General features: G+C 37.9%; 1 protein-coding gene across 2 annotated transcripts in view; it reads left to right on the top strand.

The window, feature by feature from the left end:
* Window positions 1-21,310, top strand: part of TMEM245 (transmembrane protein 245) — a 77,600-nt gene that overhangs the window by 49,146 nt on the left and 7,144 nt on the right. For both annotated transcript variants that reach the window (XM_064705600.1, XM_064705599.1), the window contains 4 exons: window positions 472-617; window positions 16,769-16,869; window positions 18,162-18,336; window positions 20,464-20,658. In XM_064705600.1, the coding sequence (XP_064561670.1) occupies window positions 472-617; window positions 16,769-16,869; window positions 18,162-18,336; window positions 20,464-20,658 (617 nt within the window). The remainder of the gene's footprint in view (window positions 1-471; window positions 618-16,768; window positions 16,870-18,161; window positions 18,337-20,463; window positions 20,659-21,310) is intronic.

Genomic DNA, 21,310 nt, shown 5'->3' with positions numbered 1-21,310 from the left:
TTGTCAGCTTAACATAAAATTTATGTTTGTGAATTTTTGTGTAATTCATATCTGATACCCAGCTGCATAATGACTCTTGAGGCAGTGCCAATATATTTGGCAGTTTTGTTTGCTTGTTTTGAGAATAGATGTAACTATTCAGCAATTTTTTGATCTGTTAAACATGATGAAAAAGAGCCAAAGGGCTCCACAACTCTAATGTTTATCAGCACTCTAGTTGTTTGGTCTAGATGTGACTTTGGGAAGAAGCTGAACAGAGGCAGAAGTTTTATCATGTCTAGCTGTAAATGTTAAGTCCTTTGTGGAGCAGGGGAGTAAATAATTCTTTCAGCTCTGTTTTTCTAAATCCAGGCTTGTGGAAGAGTATCTTCTTCCTTTTCAGTAAAATTCTATATCTGAAGCATAGCTGCATACTCTAATTTTGTGAAGTGTTTATTACCTTCTAATTTAAAACTTCAATTTGTTTTGCAGGTGATTTTTCTGACCACATTGTTCTACCTGTTGAGCTCCAGTGATGAATATTACAAGCCAGTAAAATGGGTGATAAGCCTGACACCTTTGTCTCAGCCAGGGCCCTCCTCAAATATAGTTGGCCAATCTGTGGAGGAAGCAATAAGGTAAATTGCTGATTTCTTGCCCTTTGTTTAAAATTCTTCTTTAAATTTGATGTGCAGCTGCAAATAATTAACAATTGCAACAGCTTGTGTTTCAAAGCTGAGTTGTAAAAGTGCTTTTAAGAACGTAGCGCTGATGATTTTTTCCCCTTTGTTTGTTAATTTGATTGGACTTGGCTAACAATTTTCAGAGGTCTGTGCTGTTATAAACAGTAGTGTTTTGTAAAACTGCTACATCCATGACGTCCCTAACTCATCAGGAAGCAGAGTTTGGAGTTGTGTTGGCAGTAGCAGCTGGTGCAGCTCAGTAGGAGCAGATGCATGCAGCAAAACAGTAGAAATGGAGGACCTGACACCAGTGCTGTACACGTTTCAGAATTAATTAGTTTGAAGTATTTTGTCTAATATTGGAGAATAAGCAGCCATTTGTACCTGGAATGTATTAGATATGCTTCTGGGGAATGTTTTCCAGTTCAGTTTCACCTGAAAGAAATGTAGTTCATGGTCTCCATAAACCAAATTACATCAAAGGGAACACCAGGGGAGCGCCGTCCTTATCATGGTTGGTACACCACTGTGCTGCACCTACAGAGGGCATTCACAGTGTTGCATGCTGAGTCACCATTTTTGTGTGTTGGCTCCAAAGTACTTCAGTAATAAAAGGAGATTTTTTTAATGTTTTTAAATATGGTTCACAAGGATTTCACAGTGAAGCTATTTTTGGGGTGGTGCAGTAAAGTTCATGCATCACAGATGAATAAAATCATCAGCTTTCACCTGTAAGGAGCTGGAAACACTAACATGCTGGTAATGTAATAAACTGGATTTTAAATAAGATATTTAAGTCATAGTGTACTTTTTCAAAAAAGTTGATGTTCTGGGCAAGGTGAACAGACTTCATGCTGAGGTCTGTGTAGCCATTGCCTCTTACACCTCTGCTTTCTGTGTCTTCTTCTGTATACATACAGTACATGAGGGGACTTTAAGCTGAAGAGATACTAGAGCTGCTTTCCAAACTCATTGCTAAATGTTTGCCATTTTAACAATGGCAACTTTGTATTATGTTATGTAGGATCTTGAACAAGAATGCTGACTGCTGTAGTCATTTGAAATGAAGGGCAATTCAGGTAAAAAGCAACAGATTTGGAATTCTGCCAAAAAGTTAATAGCCTTTCTCTTGAGTGACTGCTATTGAGTTTTCATTGATCACATGGTTAGTATCTCAGTTCTCTCTTTTCTGAATAGTGTGAGTGGATTTAGACACTGATACTAGTCTCACAAATTGTTCTCTTTAGCCCAGGGTAGAGGTGAACAGTGTGGAAAAGTAGGGTATAGTTTGTCTGGGCATGGATACAATGTGAGGAGGATTGTATTAAATGCAGTTACAAGTTTACAGGTGTGTGACACAGGTCACCCAAGGTATTTCTCAGTACTGGAGTGGAGAAAAGAAAGAAAATAATTTTAGAGAAGCCCCAGAAAAATAAGTAGGAAAGAGCGAGCATGCATCAGTAACTTGCAAACATGATGAGAAAAAGCCAGTGTCTGGAGAATTTGGACAATGTAGAATAGGAAGCAGCTTGTCATACACAAGGGACCTCAGTCTGTGTATTCATTAAGGTGGCCTGGATCAGACACTCATATTTGATTGGAGTAGCCTGTACTTGGTGCCTTATTTCAATTGTTTGGAATGATTCTTCTGAGATTTTCAGAAGTTCCACACTATTCAGTTTACCCAAGGATTACATTACACTCAAAACTTATTGTGATTTTCAGTATATAAATATGGTGAGTGTAGTAACAATTTCTCATGAATTTATGCTTGCCCAGTCTGTTGTCATATGAAAAACAATTGCTACTTGAAGCCCTTTCTTTTGTCCCAAAGTAGCAACTTTTCTTTCTTTTTAGAGATGAGTTGTTGCTGCAGTGGTAGGAACCTAAAAGTGACTTCTTCACCTCATCTGCAAATGGCATGCAAAATGGATATTAGTGCTTGGTGGTAGGATGGAAGAGGCTCCATTTGTGTTATGAATTATCAAATAGTGAAACGTCTCTAGTTTGCTTTCATTATTAGACTATGACAGAATTGCAAAATATGAATTCACCCTCAAAATATCCATGCTTTCAAGTTGACCAAAAAGATTCAGTTAATAAATCTCAAAGATCACCAGCTGTGTTCCAGCTCCCACCACCCTTCACCAGGACAATGCCATGTGCACAAAGCTAAGACAACATCTAGCTAGTCCTGTCTAGAGGGCCTGGGTCCTCCTGGCAAGATATAGACCTAATCTCTCTGTTGCTCATAAACCAAATGACATAAGAACAATCATCCTCCATGCTGCCAGTCACTTCTGTGCTCTTTTACTTAAAATGTGTTTGTGAAAAGCACTAGGAAACTTAGATGTAATAAAGGAAGTCTGTTTCCTTGTGTGCTTTGCCATTTATTTCAGAGGAAAACAGCAAGGGGGAAAGAAGAGGTGGGCAATTGGCAACTTGTTTCTCTTGAAATCCCTTAATTTAAAGATGTTACCCAACGAGGTCTTAAACAAAGACCTTTTCCCATTTCAGTTTCTCTCATCAGAACTGTGCTGTGTTTTTTATTTTATGGACTATAAATAGCTATAAATTTTATAAATACTTTTCTAACTCCTTTGATGGTGAGTTTGCAAATACAGTGGCAGTTCTCTGATCACACAAATAGATTTATGAGCTGTATAGGGGTAAGAGCAGCTTTCCAGGCTGCTTTGAGCCAAGTGTTGAATCTCACTGTTTCTGTCAGAATACCACAGATTATAAATTTGAACTTGAGTAGTGGAAGAAAATAGATGCAGCTGTTGTGACGCTGGGAGTTTTGAAGAAGTTGAGTGTAATCCAAGAACTGCCTGCTGCAAACCATGGGATGAATTGCCCTGCTGGCCTTTGACAGGAAATTTATTCATCCAGGATGCCAGAGAAGCAGAATGCCAGTAGCATGTATTAGGTGGTGGGATCGAGCAGGGATTTGACGAGAGCATCATGGTCTGCCTGAGCCAAGAGCTTGTTTGGCAAACCTAGTGGTACAAAGGCAGGGCTGTGGGAGACAGAAGATCACTTGGAGGCACCAGCCAGCGCAGCTCCACAAGGACAAGTTGTGCTGGGAAAAGCAGGGACCTTGCTTTGAGGAGGCAACTGTCCTCAAAGGAGGACCAGGGGACAGCAGTGACTGCCACTTGCTCTGAATTCAGCAAGGCTGTGACAGCCTCCCACAGTCACAGTCTGGGTGAGCATGGGCAGGAGAAGGGGATGGCTGTAGAGCTCTGCTGTGCGCTCAGCAGGACAAATTCCAGCTCTGGAGATGCTGCTGGTGGTAATGTGACTCAGGGCAGTGATGGGGCTGATGCTGGTGAAGGTCTGGAGTGAGGGCTTGGGTTGATGGTGGGAGATCACCTTCTGTGTGGTTATGGGAGTCCATTCCCATCTGTGGAAGGCAGGACAGCTGATGGGAATGTCCCTTGCTAGGTGGGGAAGGCAGCAGCTTGATGGAAGGAAGGTCCTCCTCTCCCCAATCCTTCAGGCCTCAGTGCTCAAAAGATGGCACCTCTTTATGAGGGGCAGTGGGAAAGAAGGGGCCATGCAACCCTTGACAGTCAACAAAAGAACTCTTTTCTACGTCTCCCTTGGGACTGAAAGGCAAATGGCAATAGAAGGAATGATCTGCTGCTAGTTTGGTCTTTTCCTGTGTTGTGAATGTGAGTGTAAGCTGGGCATTTGCCTTTACCCCAGGTATGTGCCTTTGTACCAGGCAGTGTGGCGTGCCTGCAACCAGCCCTCCAGATGGGAACTGGCAGTGTTTGGACTAAGGAACAAACAGATTTGCAAATTGGTCATAAACCAGTTTTCCCAATTTTGAGTAACTTTCATCATGAAAATACTCCTATGATTAGACTAAACACTTGTGTGTGCTTTGTTGTCATACATTGCATTTGTGTCTCCTCATTGTTTGCGTCTGTGGAAGGCAGCATTTAATCTACGGGGAAGAGGAAAGGTCAGTAGTTATGTGATGACTCTCTAAAACACAGTAAAAAATCTGAGAGTAAGATTACTACCGATGGCATATGTGACCATAGGGATTTCTGACTGATGTATGAAGTACTGCTTCTCTTTCAAATCAACCAATTCAGAATTCCATGCTGGAACTTCATGTGCCATTGCCTATAAATTGGAAATAAAAATTTAGAAAAGTTATAATCATCCCAAATACTGCTAGTGCCTCAGCAGTAAAAGAGCTTCTGTTCTCTAGTAGTTTTGGTCCTTCAAGCCAGTTGGTGCATCTGTTTTCTTTTTTCTTTGGTTTGCAATCTCAAGTTGTTCTCAATCTGAGTCTAACTTTCTTCGTGTGGCCATGTTTCGTTACTCTTTTTTAATTCTTGATATATTCTTCATTTGTCCTTTGCATTTAATCCCTCCACAATTCTGTCTTTTTTTTTCTTTTTTATTCTTCCTTTTTTATTTCCTTTTATTTTTCTTCCCATTTTTTCTTTTCTTTTTTGCTTTGTTGTTTTGGGTTTTTTTGTTTGTTTGGGGTGGGGTTTTTTTTTTTTTTTTTTTTTTTTTTTTTTTTTTTTTTTTTTTTTTTTTTTTTTTTTTTTTTTGGTTGGTTTTTTTTTTTTTGTTTTTGCCTGTTTTCCATATTGCATAAGTGGGTATCAGGACAAAAATGTGATGAATTTCAAAGGTAATATTTCATCATTTGTGAGAGTCTCCCTTGACTGACAGCAGTGATTAGTTGCCTGTGAATATAGTAAATACATTATTTACTTACACTGAAACCACTTAAAGTCAGCCATAGGAACAAAGACAGGGAAACAGGGAGGGGCCTGATGGCTGTGGCAGAAGGTTTATGCCAGAGTAGGTTGAGCTGCAGGAATTCTTTTGGCACCACTCTGTCAGGTTTAGGAAGATGGCTTGCTTTAGAAACATGAGAACCACTTGGACGAGTTTACTGTATTTAGATAATTTTAATTCTCAAGAGTAGCTAGTGATTGTCTTCATTGTAACTGTAGTTAAAAATATAGTATTTTGAAGGTTTGAGAGAATCGTCATCTGCCCACAACAGTATGAGATTTGCTTTGTTCAGAAGGGTTCTGTAAAATAAAGTTGATTCATGAGTTACCTACTTTACTGCTGAAGTAGGAAAACAAAATTCTTTACCCCTGAACTAGGGAGGGGGTGCTCTTTTCCGGGTTTTTATTTTTGTTTTGTTTTTGTCCTGAATGGATGAAGCAGTAACTCTCCGAATCACAGATTTCCAAGTAGTAGCATGCACACCTTTGCCTGAACCATTTTCCTTTCCCTGAGCAGCATGTTGTTCTCTTCCTGAATGCACCATACCCTTGTTCCCTGAAGCTCCCATTCTGCTTGCTCTGGTGGAGATATTGCACATTACTAAGTTGCATGTTCTCACGGCCTCAGTGCAATTTAGTGTGTGCGATACTTTCACATGAGTGCATGCACACGGGTATGGCTGTGGCTTAAAGTTACTGCAGCTTTCAGTTTTGGTGGGGCCTGATTACATTGTGACATGGTCTTAAATCCAGATCAGTGTTTTGAGTGATGTCTTGAGACACGTGTTAGTGGAAGTTTGTTCAGTAACGCCAGGAAGATGAGGACTGTTTGTTTTCAATTTGAGAAGGGTTATCATTATTTGCTTCATTTTCTTCATTTGCCATGCACACCTCAAATTTGATCAGATATTTCATTGATTATAAAAAAAATTACTTAAAATATTATGTATTTCCAAAGAGGAAATTGTTATCCTTAGCTGTAATGGTTGTAAAGTAAAAAAAAAAATATTTGATGTGAAAAAAACATATAGCATCTTGATGAATGAAATAGGTTCTTAATGAAATTTCAACTTTTATTTATCAACATCTAAAGAGATCTGTAAAGAGCTAGCATGTAAACAAACAAACAAAAATCTCAGCTGTTTAAACATCTAATTGGTTTGCTGTGGATTCCTGGCAATGATTATGGAGAAAATGAGACAATGATACAATTCCCACAGAAAACAATTATCTTCCAGCATGTTAAGCTAATGCTTAGAAAAAGCAAAATGTGTGATCTTGTTTGTTTTACTGCAACATTAATAATTTCTTTCAGATTAATTTTTCAAAGAAAACTGTTAACTGATTGTGTTTTGACAGAATTTTTGCATGCAGTGAATGTTCTTTAGTACCAGGAGTTACTTCTTGCTGAAATGTTATGTCACAGGAATGCATTTAACAGGACCTTACTGAAATTTTTCAAGCTTTACTTAAAGTGTATGTTATGAGATGGGAATAGAATTGAACAATTGTCTTAATGACTCTGTCTTAATCATGAAGCCAATGGCATCCTGGCTTGTATCAGCAGCAGTGTGGCCAGTGAGAACAGGACACCTGTGCTCAGCACTGCTGAGGTCACACCTTGAGTGCTGTGTCCACTTCTGGGCCCCTCAATATAAGTAGGACCTTGAGGTGCTGGACATAGTCCGGAGAAGGGCAGTGAAGCTGGTGAAGGCTCTGAGCAGGAGTCCTGTGAGGGGCAGTTGGGGGTGTTTAGCCTGGAGAAAAGGGGCCTTGGGGGAGCCTTCTCGCTCCGTACAACTCCTGAAAGGAGGCTGCAGCCAGATGGGGGTTGGCTTTTCTCCCAGGTATGAGAGGAAACAGCCTCAAATGGCACCAGGGAAGATTCAAGTTGGACATTAGGAAGAATTTCTTCACAGAAGGGGTTGTCAAGCATTGGAGTGGTCTGTCCAGGGAGGTGGTGAAATCACCATTCCTAGAAGTATTTAAGAAACAACCAGACATGCCATTTAGTGCTGTGGTTTAGTTTACAGGGTAGTGATGGGTCAAAGGTTGGACTTGATGATGTTGGAGGTCTTTTCCAACCTGAATAATTGTATGATTCTCTAATGAAGTAACTGCCTAGTCTAACATTGGGAATAACAGACACTTACTTTTTGTTTTTCATTACATTGAAGAAAGAAAAGCTTCAGTTGAGTTATTGGATAAAGAGTAGAATCTGGTCTGTCAATCTATGAGTTGCCGCATTGTTTCAGTACCTATGCTGAACCAAACTGAAAATAACCATAACCTGATTATTTTAGTGGGGTAGATAGTATTTTTTAAGCTGCCTATTTTAGTAGCAATAAAGACGTGACTTGCTTGTACCACTTTTTTAGTCTTAAATATTCTCATATTTACAAAAAGAACCACCCTAGGATTTGTCTTTACCCATATTTCCTTTTATATAGAAAATACTTCTTAAACACAAAAGATGTCTGTGAATTATCTTATGTACACATGATTTCAATCAGTTATTCAAAGAATATTTCAAAGAAAAATGGATCTTCAAAGAAAATTTCAGAAAATAATTTATTTGCTCATACTTAAATCTTTAATCCAAAATTTACATGAAACTATGAAAAAATATTTATTATTAAACATATGTAATTTTGGTGAAGCATGTAACAGTCTGTAAATTTAATCTGAATTTTACAGTTTACTGCCCTTAACTCACAAGATTATCTTAGTGCATAACCTGGTGCTGAAGCAGACTGTTCTGTTCTCTCTGCCCTTCAGGCTGGGATCAAACACTTTGAGAGGACTCCTTGCTTTATGAGGGACAGCGCTGATATTTTGCCATTGGCTTCTTTCATATTGCAGATGGCATGTTTTGTATGTTCTAACAGTAGTTTGTCCTAGTGCATATTTTTAGTGGTTTATTCTCTGGTTGTCCAGTGTTTTTTAAGACTTAAAATATTTGTGAACATGCAAAGGATGTGGGTTGGTGCATGTGTGAGTGGGAGCACATTTAAACACATGAGCAGATTTTCCTGCAATTTTTAATGTAATTACACTGCATCTTAGGTACAAGTCCCTTAGCCTAAGTGCAACACAAGTCCCTTGTGTTGCACTTAGGCTTGTATTTACACACTGCTTTTATTTACTGTAGCAACTTTTTAAAAGTTACCTATATCTCAAAATCCAATATTTGAATGATTAATTGGTAATAACATAAACTGTACCAGTAAAGAGAGTGATGCTTAAGTTACATCTGGAATTTGGATCAACCGTTAGTTTTTCTCTTTGCTTCTAAGGCAGGCTAACTGGAAGGGATGGAAAGAAAAAAGTTGATGAAAGACTTAAATATATAGGGAAAAGATATTCCATCAGAATTAAATATATAGGAAAAAGATATTCCATCAGGTATTTCTAAGAATAAAAATATATTATTAGAATTGTTTTTAGTATAATGTTGCAGGGTTCTGTGTTTGCACATCTGATAATACTTTGTGTGTTTTAATGTTGCAGTATATGTTATTATAATCCTGGTTAGATTTCTGCTGTCTAAAATACAGATCTGTTGTATTGTAAGAAGACAGCATGAAGTCTGATATAAAACTTCAGGATTTCCTGGTATTTCAAAGACTTAGGATCAGACCTTTAGCTTTTCACACTTTCGAGTTATAAGATCAATCCATTGTTTATTGTCTCCACCAACATAAACCATGAAAATACTCCCTTCTTTATGCTTGTGTTTCATAATTTTATAATAGGAATATTATGAACATATAAACAGCCTAAATATAAGACTGCAATGGATCTCAAGCAGTATTGACTCAAGCCAGTTGTTGCTCTCATTAATGAACTTTTCAAGCTAAAATGGCAATCCTAAAGAATTTACATCCTTTCAAGTGGTGTGGGCAGCAATAAATATTAATGCCAGTGCATGCTAATAACTGAGTAAGGCTGAAGGGAAGAGAGTGCATATCTGAACAGCAAAATATTAATGGCCATGGAAATGAGAAACTATCCTCTTAAAAGCTGAAGCTTTTGCTATGAAATGAAAGGATCATAAACTTCAGTAGATAGAAATAGGCATAAAGCACCTAGAAATATGTGCTGAGTTGGATTCATTTACTCAAAGATCCATAAAATGCTATTAAACAAAAGTATAATTTTTTACATGAGACAGGAGCAGCAAGCAGTCAGAGGGCTGAGGGAATGACAAGGGGTACTCAGCAACCAAGGCTCAGGTTGTTGCAGAGGGGAGGTAAATTGATGCTGTTTTGCTTATTGCTGTGAAGGTATGTAGAGGGAATCACATTGAAAATCTTTCTTATGGATGAGTTTTCTTATGGGAAGTAGAATCTCTCAGAAATTTCAGTGACTGTAGAAGAGCTTCTAGGTCAAAACAGATTAAATGAGCAATAGCAAATTGTTAGGAATGACTGATGGTAAGTCACTATAGAAATCTCAGGGACAAAATAAAAAAAAATTGTTCCTGGAAACCCAGGAAGTACAAACGTGTAAGCTGGATGGGTATTGGTACTGTAAGGCTTCGTAGGAACCAGCACCTGGTGAATATGATTTAGTTGCAAAGAAGAGTTTTCACAGAAGGGAAGTTCTGCCTCATTCCTCATGTTTTTTGAAGTGTGGGTAAGCAAGACCCTTAATAAGTTCATCTGTGTGCTGTGTTCTACCAAAATTTAATAAAGGCTTTTTACAGTATTGCTTTCCTGAGACTTTCAAGGATAAGGGGTATTGTCTTTATACAGGAAGAGGGTAGGTTTAAATTAGATATAAGGAAGAAATCCTTTACAATGACAGTGGTGGGGCACTGGGCCAAGTTTCCCAGAGAAGTTGTGGGTACAGCAGGATTTTAGACAAACTCAGTTAGAAGACAGTGGTGTCTGGGAAGTAGAATGACTGATGAAATGTAGTGTAGATGAAAGTGATGCATGTGGGGGGGAACCAGTCCTAACTTCACACATAAACTCATTACTGCTGTGCTGACTCATCACGTGGGAGCTGTATTTTCTGCTACACAGGCTAGCTCCATGCTTGGTAATACTTAAAAAACAAGTGCCAGGCATATCAGATGTTAAGATTTGTTACCACAGCTCTAGAAAACAGAAACACAGAGTAGTACTCCCATTGTATGAGACTATGATTTTCCTGTACCTGAGTTACTGTGTGCCATTCTGGTTGCTGCATCTCCAAAAGCCTGGAGTGCAACAAGACTGGTTAGAGAAATGAAGGCATGCATCAGTTTCTCTGTGAGGAATGGCTGAGAGGCTCTTCTGCCTAGAAAAAAGGATGTTACACAATTGAAGTTTGTACAATCAGAACCAGTGTAAAAAGGATGACTGAGCTGGACTGTCTATGGTCCCTTCTAGGATAAAATATTTGCATCACCAAAAAGTGACCAGGCACTTTCAAAAAATGCATTGAAGCAGGCAGAAGAGCATGGGAAAGATCTTGCAAAAGAACACTGGAGTTGCAGGATTGAACAGGAGCACTCAGAAGATACATTAATTGAAGATTAATTGTTAGAAAGCCTGCGTGAGGTTCATAATATTCCCTGAGGTGGAAGTAGAGGTTGGAATGGGGTATTGTTAAAGAGGTTTGTCTGTTTCTTTTGTTCCCTTAACGTCTGCTTCTTGACTCTGCTGGAGATGGGAAACTGGCTAGACAGATCTTTGGTCTGAACAAGTTTGCCTTTTTTTATGTTACGTTCCAAGATAAATTTTAAGACCGGTACAGTATTGCACTTAGTAAAAATTGTCTACTCCTGATAAAAATCTGGAAATGTTAGACACAACTGGTCCTTTCAAATGTGCTTCTCAGAAGAATAATTGTAAGCTTACAATTACAGGCCAAAGTAGTAATTAAAAAATTAATACAAATACAAAGGCATTTTAAAGAAATAGTCAAATACAGAATTTCTCACAGAGTAATTGTTATTTTTCACAGAATGTAGACATTTCTCTGTTAGGGAAGAAAGTCTGTATGCCACTTCGGACTGGTTGCCACACTTCAGTGGTGTTTTGATAAAGTCATTGGAGCCTTGTCCTGCCTTGGGAGATGTATGCAATATTTACATCAGTTATACCATCTGGAGGAACCATGCTTTGATAGAAGATTCTATCACTTTATCTGATTAGTGTCATTACTAGCCTGCATATGTTGGAGCTGTTTTGTTTAGTTGTATCATTCATGAGGAGGAATTAATTTCAGCAGCAAAACTGTTGAAATCTTGTCATGGAGTCATCTCTGAAAGTGATTTGCATATTTATATTGCTCCTGAGATGATCTTACTCTGTCAAGAAATGCTTCCTGCCACTTCAGCTTTATTCCTAGCTGGAGTCTTGTCTTAGTGCACTTAGCTTACTTTCATGTTAAATTTGAAACTGAAATATAAAGAGTCACTTTTTATCCCTAAAAGAACAGAACCCTTAAAGAGAGTCAAAGAACAGCTTAATAGGTTTTTTTCAAAAGGACTTCTTGAAGTAATTTCATTCTTCAGTGCTCACCTGGTGATCACTTGAAATTTGGGGGATCACTGTAGAAGAAGAATACTTTGGTCTTTTCAAAGACAAAAGCTGTCACTGGCAACTTGTCTTTTGCAACAGTTCTTGGTGGTGTGTGAAGAAAGAAAGTTCTTTGCACACCACAGAGAGTTCTTTGGTTTTGAAGTTGTGGTGGCAGTGAGTGTTAACTTCAGCTGGGGTAAGACAGCAGTGATATGTTCTTGCTCTCCAGCCATGAGTGCACTGTTCTTTCCTGGTGGGAATGCAGCTATTTAGGTCACTGCTTATGAGCTGGCTGGGGAGTGGGGACCTGAGCTATTTTGTTAAAACTAACCCATCATGTAACCATTGTCATGAATTCACTGTAAAAATGAAAAAGCTGATTTCATTGTAGAAAGTGTCATGGCACATAATGAAGACTCTGCTGGCAGGTAGAGTAAGGTTCATCTAGGGCAGAAGTGAATCTTTGGAACAGGGGAATGGAAGGGCTCCTTTCCTGGGACACTTCTGAGCTAACCTGTTCTGAAGATAAATTGTGAAACCATGCTGTGAAGTTTTGAATGCATTTCTCTTATACTTTGAACTCTCTTTTAAAATGTGATGGTTGTATTCCCAAGAGAAACTGAATAGCTGAGGTCTCTTAAAGCATCATTTTGAATTAGTCAGTTCTCTGTACAGAAAGGTTTGCAACAAAGATGTAGTACAATCCTTTTAGTGTCTACTGAGAGAATATGGGAAAATACCAAACATCAGTGGTGTGAGGAAGATGACAAAAGAGTGAAATTTTCTTATTCTAACAATGTCTTTGGCTGAGGGTGTTCCCATTACCAAGCTTGCATTTTAATTGGATTATAAACTGTTGTATGGATTGTAAAGGGTTTTGTAAGGAATTTAGAGAAATACTATTTCTTGCAAACTTTTCCAAAGATGAATACCAGTTTTTTTTTTCTAGTTTTTACTCTCATGCCCATTCAAAGCCAGGGTTCATATGCCTGTTCCTATAAATTTAGTATAATAACCAGAAAATCCCTCTTCTGAGCTTATGATATGCTTACTCTAATCTTTCTGGTAACTCAAATTCTCATTATTTCAGCCCATATGCTCTTCTTTCCTCCAGTGTTCTGGGAGCAGAGAAATCTAGAAAATCAAATTAACTCCAAGGTCAAAAAATCCATGATCTGAGCTGAAGGGCTCTTTTCAGCTAGGGTTGCTGCAGCATTAGGTTGAAATGTTTGAAATCTCATTGTTTCAGTAACAATGAGCAGACTTTATCTGCAGGCTCTGTGAAGTGCACCTGAATTCAGGTGGACATACATTTGATATAAACTACAGTAGTTATAAAAGGGATGCTCTAGACTTTTTATGGCCAGTCTGTAAAAGAGAAGAAAAAATCCATGAAACCCTGAAAAGGTGGCCCTTTCCCTTGTGGAGTCTACAAGCAAATTCACTACTTTTGGGGCAGAACTTAGTAGAAGGAACTTTTACCCAAAAATAAAAAAGTAGGCCAGCTGTGCAGAAGCATTTCACAGAAGTTTCTTCATTTTTAATATGCATAATATGTAGCATGACCCATGTCCTCTGATTTTTATTTATTTTAATTTTGCATGCTTTTCAAAGCTCACTAAAATGGAATATGTATGTCTGAGTATGCCTTGTGCCAAATTGGCATGAAGTGCTCATAAATTACACATTTACAGATGACAGCTCTTGCAGGTAAAGTGGTTCATCCAGATACAGTGCCAAAGTGAGATGTGAGCAGCAATTGGATTTTTTGATTTCTGAATCATTCAATTACTCTTGTATATAAAAAGAAGCTTTATGTGTGCCAGTAATGTATTAAGAGATGAAACTTACTTACTGTCATAATTACACCAGGAAGGGTCTGCATTTTACAGATGGTAATAAATTCATGTGGCACTGGCACACCCACATTGTCTTTAAGGTCTGGTGTCTCAGGTGTGGAATAGCTGAAGCAAACTGCTAAGATTCTAGTTAGTGTTTTCAGAATTTTCTTTTTTGCAGCCTTAACCATGAAGAAAATAGATTTGAATTTCCAGAATTTAAGATACAATTTTTAGTTTTTGTGACAGTTACCAGAAAGTAACAAATATGAGTTATCAGACAGATTAAGGTTCTCATGGTCCACGCCTGCCACAAAGTAGCATCCCCTGTGCCTTTGCTGCGTTTTGTGACTTCAGCTGAGGCAGACACAAACCAGGGGAAGGGAGAGGAGGAGAATGACACTAGGTGCAGCCTCCTTTCTCCTCGTGCTTGACCCCTGGCACTTCTCAACTTCCAGCACTGTGAGGTGGCTTCTCCTCTCAGTGTGTTAGGTGTGTGTTAGAAGCACGGAGCCAGCGAGATGCTGCACTGTTCTGCACTCTGTCAGAGGCATGCACTGTTTGGCCTTAGAAACATGTTATGTGTCAACTTGCAGAATGACATCAGGCCAGGACTACCTGTTAGTCCCAGATTAGTTTTTCTGTTGTTCTACCAGTTTATCTGTCTGCCAAGTCCTTGAGCTGAGACTAAGAAAGCAACTCGTTTTCTAGACACCTTCAATGTTTTTTTTCTCTGGGGTTGCTGTCTCTCTTTTGGTTACCATAATAGCACTGTCTTCCCTTCTTCTGTAGTCTCTCTGGGAAAATCTAAAATGACTGCTTGTAGGTGGTTTTTTTAATTTCAGCTGAAGTTGATACTTCACATACTTTTCTCAAGCTAGAGGCTTGTCTCATCTCTTGTATACTGAAATGTGGTTTTGGTGCATACGTATAGAAAATGTCAAGACCTTGTTAATTTTACTACAGTACAGAAAACTTCTTTTTGGAAAAAATAAGGAGATACTCAAGGACTGTTATAAAGAATTTTGACAACTGTGATGTGTTTGTGCCACAGTTCCTGTTGGATAAGAAAAAGATTTGCTTGAAGATTACTGCACAGGTTCTTCTTGAAAAGATATTATGCTCCTTTGATATACTCAGAAAGGGTAGACATGAGTTATATGTCACAAATATGCAGAAAATTAAGAATTTTGAGCAGCTAAAGTATGAAAGTATCTTGAATTTTTAATGCAAATCCACATTTAACATTGTTACTGTGGCCTTGGGTCTTGGGGTTTTCTTGCCTCCTTGCCAAATTTTTTTTTTAAAGTCTGAAACTTCTTCTCTTTCAACTCAAATATAAGTGAGTATGTCATTCTTCAAAATTTGTAGATTTTATATATTTTGGTCTGATCTTCCATTTTAATATTCTGAAAGTTCATCTAAATGGAAAAGTATTGACACTTTTTTTTACTGATGCCACCACACATTTGTAAATGTTCTCTGCCTTTCTTTTAGCACCATGTAATTATTGCCTGTCAAAGATTAGACTTGTTATTTCAGGTCATTCTTTAAAGCTTGCTTTTTTTCTTTATTTTTCCTTTCCCTCTTTTGGAGGGGAAAATGGCTGACAACAGTTATTTCTGGTTAGTCTGCTAAGAGAATCTCACATTTTGAACAGTAGTGTTGATGTGTGAGGTTTATTATGCACTCATAGCTTCCAGTGAATAAATTTTAAATAAGATAATTTTGATTCAGAAGTCATGTAGAAATCTAAAAGTGAGCCCTTAGGTAGAAAACAATGGCAAAAATATGCACACTGCCTACAGAAATAAAAATGAGGATAGTGGCTGAAGAAGCAAAAACTGGGAGTCTTGGACTTATTCTTGGTAGCTCAGAAAAAATTCTACCTAGTAATTTAATATCACAGGTTTCTTTACTGCAAGGCTTTATGGACTCAATGGAAGAAGGAAACTGTGCTGTTGCAGACTTTAGATCCAGAAAGGGCAGTTTTTCTATGCCCTTCAAAGACAGCTGTTGTATGGCTTCCTGTCCTCTTTGCCCTGCTGCCAGAGTTCCCAAAACTGTCAAGACACAATCACTGTGAGTTATGGGAATTAACATGAATGGGAAATTAATATCAGGAGACTTCACATTTATCTTTGCTAAGAGGGTGCATGGGCCACCACTTGTGCGATGATGGAGCTGTTAGGACTGTTCTGAGCTGTGGGACTTGGTTTCTTGCATTCAAGCTGAAATAGTGATTTCAGGAAACTTGGCTTCTCGAATATGGGTGAAAAACTGACATAATACAAAAATGAGATTTAACAGTTTGAGATTATGGCTTTTTGTGACTGTAGATCTAAGGCATGGGTTTCCAGTTCAGTTATGGGATATTCCACATGTGCACCTGCCCTAGTGCTGTAAAAATGTCACAGCACTTAGCTCCTGTTCGCTGTCTCATGAAGCCATGGTCACACTTGAGAGAGGAGAACTTTGGATTCAGTCCTGTTTCAGCAGGATTGAATTAGGTTCCCAGATTTACCATTTGGTTTTTAATAATGTAGCCTAATAAGCTACCTAAAAGCTGGGGGGATCCAGTGAAAAAGGGCAGATGCAGAAATGTAGGCAGATAAAGAAAATGAACGAACACCTAGAAGTGGAGAAGAGAAATGAAAAAGTACTTTGTGGGTAGAATGGTACTGCTTCTCATAGAAAACAGATTATTTTTGATAGAGAATGTAGTCTGACACTTGAGCAGTTTCTTTCAAGGCATCTATCCCTAGAACCCATTTCTTTGTGTCTAAATGCTTTTAATTACATACATTGGGAATATTTATTTTTCTCAGAGGGAACAGATGTACAAAGGGTTCAGTGTTACATTTTGAGATGTGTTATTTGTGACACTTTTCAGTTATTCAAAGCAACCTGTGTGTGTGTCTTCGTAGTTCTTGGAATCCTCTTACTAATAAAAATTAACAGAGTCTCTTTGATCATTTTAGAGGTGTGTTTGATGCTTCCCTCAAAATGGCTGGGTTCTATGGACTCTACACTTGGCTGACTCACACTATATTTGGGATTAACATAGTCTTCATACCATCTGGTAAGGATTTGAGCAATTATATTCATAACTAATATTATGTAATTATTTATTGTACAAAATCAGAAATATTAAGTGTTGCTGACAACCTTAGGTCTGTCTGATCTTGGAGAATTTGGCTGTGTGAAGGGTGGAGAGAAGGCCCTGATTGCTCTTACCTTGAGCCTTGCCTTTTTCTGTTTTCACAACACATTCCCTGCCAGCAATTTTACATCTTCTTTCTGTTTTGTTTGCTAGGTCTAATTCCTTCTCTCTTGTATTCAGTCCAAGTATTTTCAGGTTTTAACTTTATTCTACCTGTTCTTGGCTTCGGTTTCTTTTACAGTTGACAGGTGCTGATTTTTCAGGATGCCTAAATGCAGGAAGATGTGCTATCATGGAAATGCATGATAAAGGAATGCTTCTTATTCTCAGTATCATTGTCTGTCTCTATTACCAGCCTCTGGTTTTCTTTTATTGTTTAAACCTGGCTTCTCAGAGAAAAACCTTCTCCCCTATTTTTCTTTGCCCTTTTTTCACTAAAAAGAATGATAATAATAGTAATTGCAAAATGTTTGTGTACAAGGAAGCGTAAGGGGAAGCTATGAAGCAGCAAACCCCAATATAATGGGAAATGGCTGTATTGTGAAGTGCAACTGTCTTAAGGCATTGATTGTCACTAGACCTACTTAGAAAGTAATCAGTCCTATTTTTTTTCAACTACATGCGAAATCTTAAAGGTTTTTGCTTTCTGGTTAATGATACCAAAAAAAAAACCAAACACTTAGTTGAGCTTTGTATTATGTTTATTATACAGGAGGTGCATTAAATTATGGTGGCAGCACATCTGTATTGCTTAAATTGCCAGCAGGTCTTTGTTATAAGCAGAAGGGTGTGCAGCTGTGTGCACACGTTTGCATACAGAATTATATGTCATAAATCTCATGTTTTCCTGCTTTCTCACTATTATGGATGCCTGCAGGAGACGCAGTAAGTTAGAGTGAGACTTAGGTTCATTTGCTTTTTTACACAGTAAGAAATGTACATGATTGGTATAACTTCAAGTTCTTCTAAACTGATGCCTCTTGACTCCTTATGACTGTCAGTTGCTGAAGCTCTTCTGTATGGGAAATGTTCCTAAACCTGAGCTATAAAACACCAAGAGCCTCATGTGGCACTTCTTCAATGCTTTATTTATAGCACTTGATGGAAGGGGGACTTACTGGTGTGGCAAAAGTGTCAGAATGTAACTGTAAATATATTTGTGAAATATGTTTTTGTGATCTTTTTTTCACTTTTGCTTCTGTGTGCTCTAGCATTAGCAGCAATCCTTGGAGCAGTGCCATTTCTGGGGACGTACTGGGCAGCAGTCCCTGCAGTCCTAGATTTGTGGCTTGTGCAAGGACAGGGATGCAAAGCCCTTCTGCTCTTGGTTTTTCACCTCTTGCCAACCTATTTTGTAGATACAGCAATTTATTCAGATATATCAGGGTAAGTACATTGAACACTTTTTAAAATTAGCATTGTAAAAATGATTGACAATCACTGATGCCTTTAATTAAACTCATTTTTCTGAAGCATGCAAAACAGTATCTTCAAGCTCAGGAATAACCTCATAGTAAGCAGTTTTACTGGCCTAAGTGCCTTCATTTTCCCAGGCCACTTTTCTATGAGCTTTGACACTTCAGAGGTCTTGAACTCAACATCAGCAAAATGAACTGTTTCAGTTGGGTTGTTAGAATTAGTTTATGTTTTCTGTTTATCTAATTACTGAGTAAAGGTGTGTAGCGTTTTCTTTTTATCTCCTAATGCCAGATAATGCTGCAGAGCAGATAAAACCATGAGCTATTTAGGGACAAAAAAAATAAATAGAGTTAATGTAGAATAAAGTGGTTCACTTCTGTGTTGTTAGAAATTAGTATTTTTGTTTGCTAAATATAATTACACTGAACAGAGAGTACCTAATGATAATATGCCAAATATTAATACTAATTTTCATAGACTGTGCCTCTAGTTATTTTGCACTAATTAAACCTAACAGTGAAGTATAATCAAATTACATTTTTTTCCCAACAATAAATAATTGATAAATTTAAGGTTAGTAGCTATTTAAATAGGCAATAATTCTTCTGCTTCCTAGAATACATTTTTTTTTTTGGACTGTAGAGGATACAAACTCTGTTTATTGTCCAGAAAATGTATGGGAGAGGAATAGATTTTCTGACAGTGGAGGAAAATTGTGTTCTTCCCAATAAATTGAACAGTGAGCATCATGATGTCTTGCAGATTAGATTATAGCTATTTGAAATAGCTATAATTAGGTTATGCAGGGTTTTCCAAATGGATTACCTTTATACTGTAGTCCTATTTCATTAGGTGATCTGTTGTTAAATTTAGAAAACTAGGCAAAAGAATGTCTAAACTGATGCAAACGCTGGGAAAAAAATTGAAGTTTTTAAAGCTTTAGAAATTAATAATGTCTATTGTTGGAGAAACATAAAACTTCAGGCCACGTTTGTCTCCTCAGGAGAGCAGTCTGGTCCTGCCAGTAGGTTAAGTTTGATCTGGATGAGACATGATGGAGGTGTGTCAGATCTAATAGGTCATGTTTCATGGCCTTGTTTTGCACATGGTTTTGTTGAAGGTGAAGACTTGAAACTTGGGAGTTGAGTAGAAATCAGGACCATGGTAGAAACCTCAGAAGCTGCTGGAGCTCTGAATTGACTAGCTGGCATTTTCTATGTATGACATTCAGAATGTAGAGGAACTTCCTGGGAATGGTGTGCCAAGTTTCAACTGTAGTTTTTCTTCTACAATTTCATATTGCCATCATTATTTTAAGTATAAAGAATGAAGAATGATGAGCAGGTTTTGTGTAAATGCTGTTGGTAGGATTCGCATTTTGCAGCTGAACACAGGTGCAAAATGTGAATCTAAGATACAGAAGATAAAAATGGCATGGTTTGCCGTAAGAGCTCTTATCAAAAAGCTCTTCTGGCCCCAACTTTCCAGTAGTATGTTCACAAAAATCTGGTTTTGTTTTTCGTCTGAAAATATTAAAAGCTAATGATAGCAAACACTCAATCTGAGAGGTTTTTTTATAACAAAATGAGAAGACATGGCTATTTCTTTAAAAACTGTATGCTAACTGTTCTTTAAAAGATGCACTTCAAGTTGCTGTCATCAGCTAACTGAATGGCTTTGCTCAGGGGTCCTCATATTACCTGTTGCTAATTGTGTTAAAATAAACTTCAGCTGATCATAAAGCATGAACAATCTGTGTAACCAACCATCTTTCCACTCTCAAAATGGAAGTGTGTTTGCCATTAAGTCCTTCAGACATTGTTCAGCAGATGTCTGTAAAGTAACTATTCCACTGTGGATCTTACCAGCATTTCAGGCTACAACAGTGTTTGATCTGTCATGCGAATACAGCACAGAATGCAGCTTGGAACCTTTGTGCAGTCATTCAGACAGCAGTTTATTGTGTAAAAATGGGTAGCTATACCTAGATGGGTCGTTTCCTAAGCTTAATAAAATTTCAGTACTAATTCACATTTCTAAATTGATAATGCTGTGTTTGTTGTTCTTAATTTAATGTTGTTGTTCTTGTTGCAGAGGGGGTCACCCTTACCTGACAGGCCTTGCAGTAGCTGGTGGAGCATATTACCTGGGACTGGAAGGGGCCATCATAGGACCAATTCTCCTTTGTATACTTGTGGTTGCTTCCAATATATATAGTGCCATGTTGGTGAGTCCAACGAATTCTGTGCCCACTCCATCGCAGGCAGCGTGGCCTTTGCAGATTTACCGGTGAGCTGGAAATGCCTTACTTGTATGAGTTGTGTTTTCACACACATCACTGTACCTATTGACAGGTGTAGGGAATGTGTGCCTAGGTTTTATATAGCAGTGTGTGAATATTGTAGTATTTGAAGAGGATTCAGCTGTCCCGTATTCTAGAAATAAAAAGTATGGCTAAGTAAGGAAGTCACTGGAACATGTATATGGGAAGTGTTTGTTTAATGTTCTCAGCCTCTTACAGAAAGCTCATTTAGAAAACTTGCTTATAATACATTTATGTCCTGTAATTTATATGTTACTGTTGTGCTAGGAGATGATTGAACATAATTTTTAAACTCTTCTTATGGATATCTAAGAGTTCATTGCCTTTAAAAAGGGGCCTGCCCCAAATTACTCCCTTTTTATGTCCTAATGTACAATAATGCAAAATACAAACCTACCTAGATTTTAAAAAATGTGATATCATTATATGCCATTTTTCTGTTAAAAGTATTGTCCTAAGTAATATCATTATTGAAGTTACAGAATTATGGAATATAGAAATGTATCTCTAAACTGTACAGTTAGAAATGGGATAATAATAATAATAATACAGTTAGAAATAAACTCATAATTGAATAACTACTTAGAATGGTAAATCACATTGTGGCAATATTAACAA

The sequence above is a fragment of the Zonotrichia leucophrys genome, chromosome 2 (genome assembly GCF_028769735.1).
Source record: "Zonotrichia leucophrys gambelii isolate GWCS_2022_RI chromosome 2, RI_Zleu_2.0, whole genome shotgun sequence".
Lineage (NCBI taxonomy): Eukaryota > Metazoa > Chordata > Aves > Passeriformes > Passerellidae > Zonotrichia > Zonotrichia leucophrys.
The sequence above is the reverse complement of the archived record's forward strand: the minus strand, read 5'-3'. Positions and strand labels throughout refer to the sequence as shown.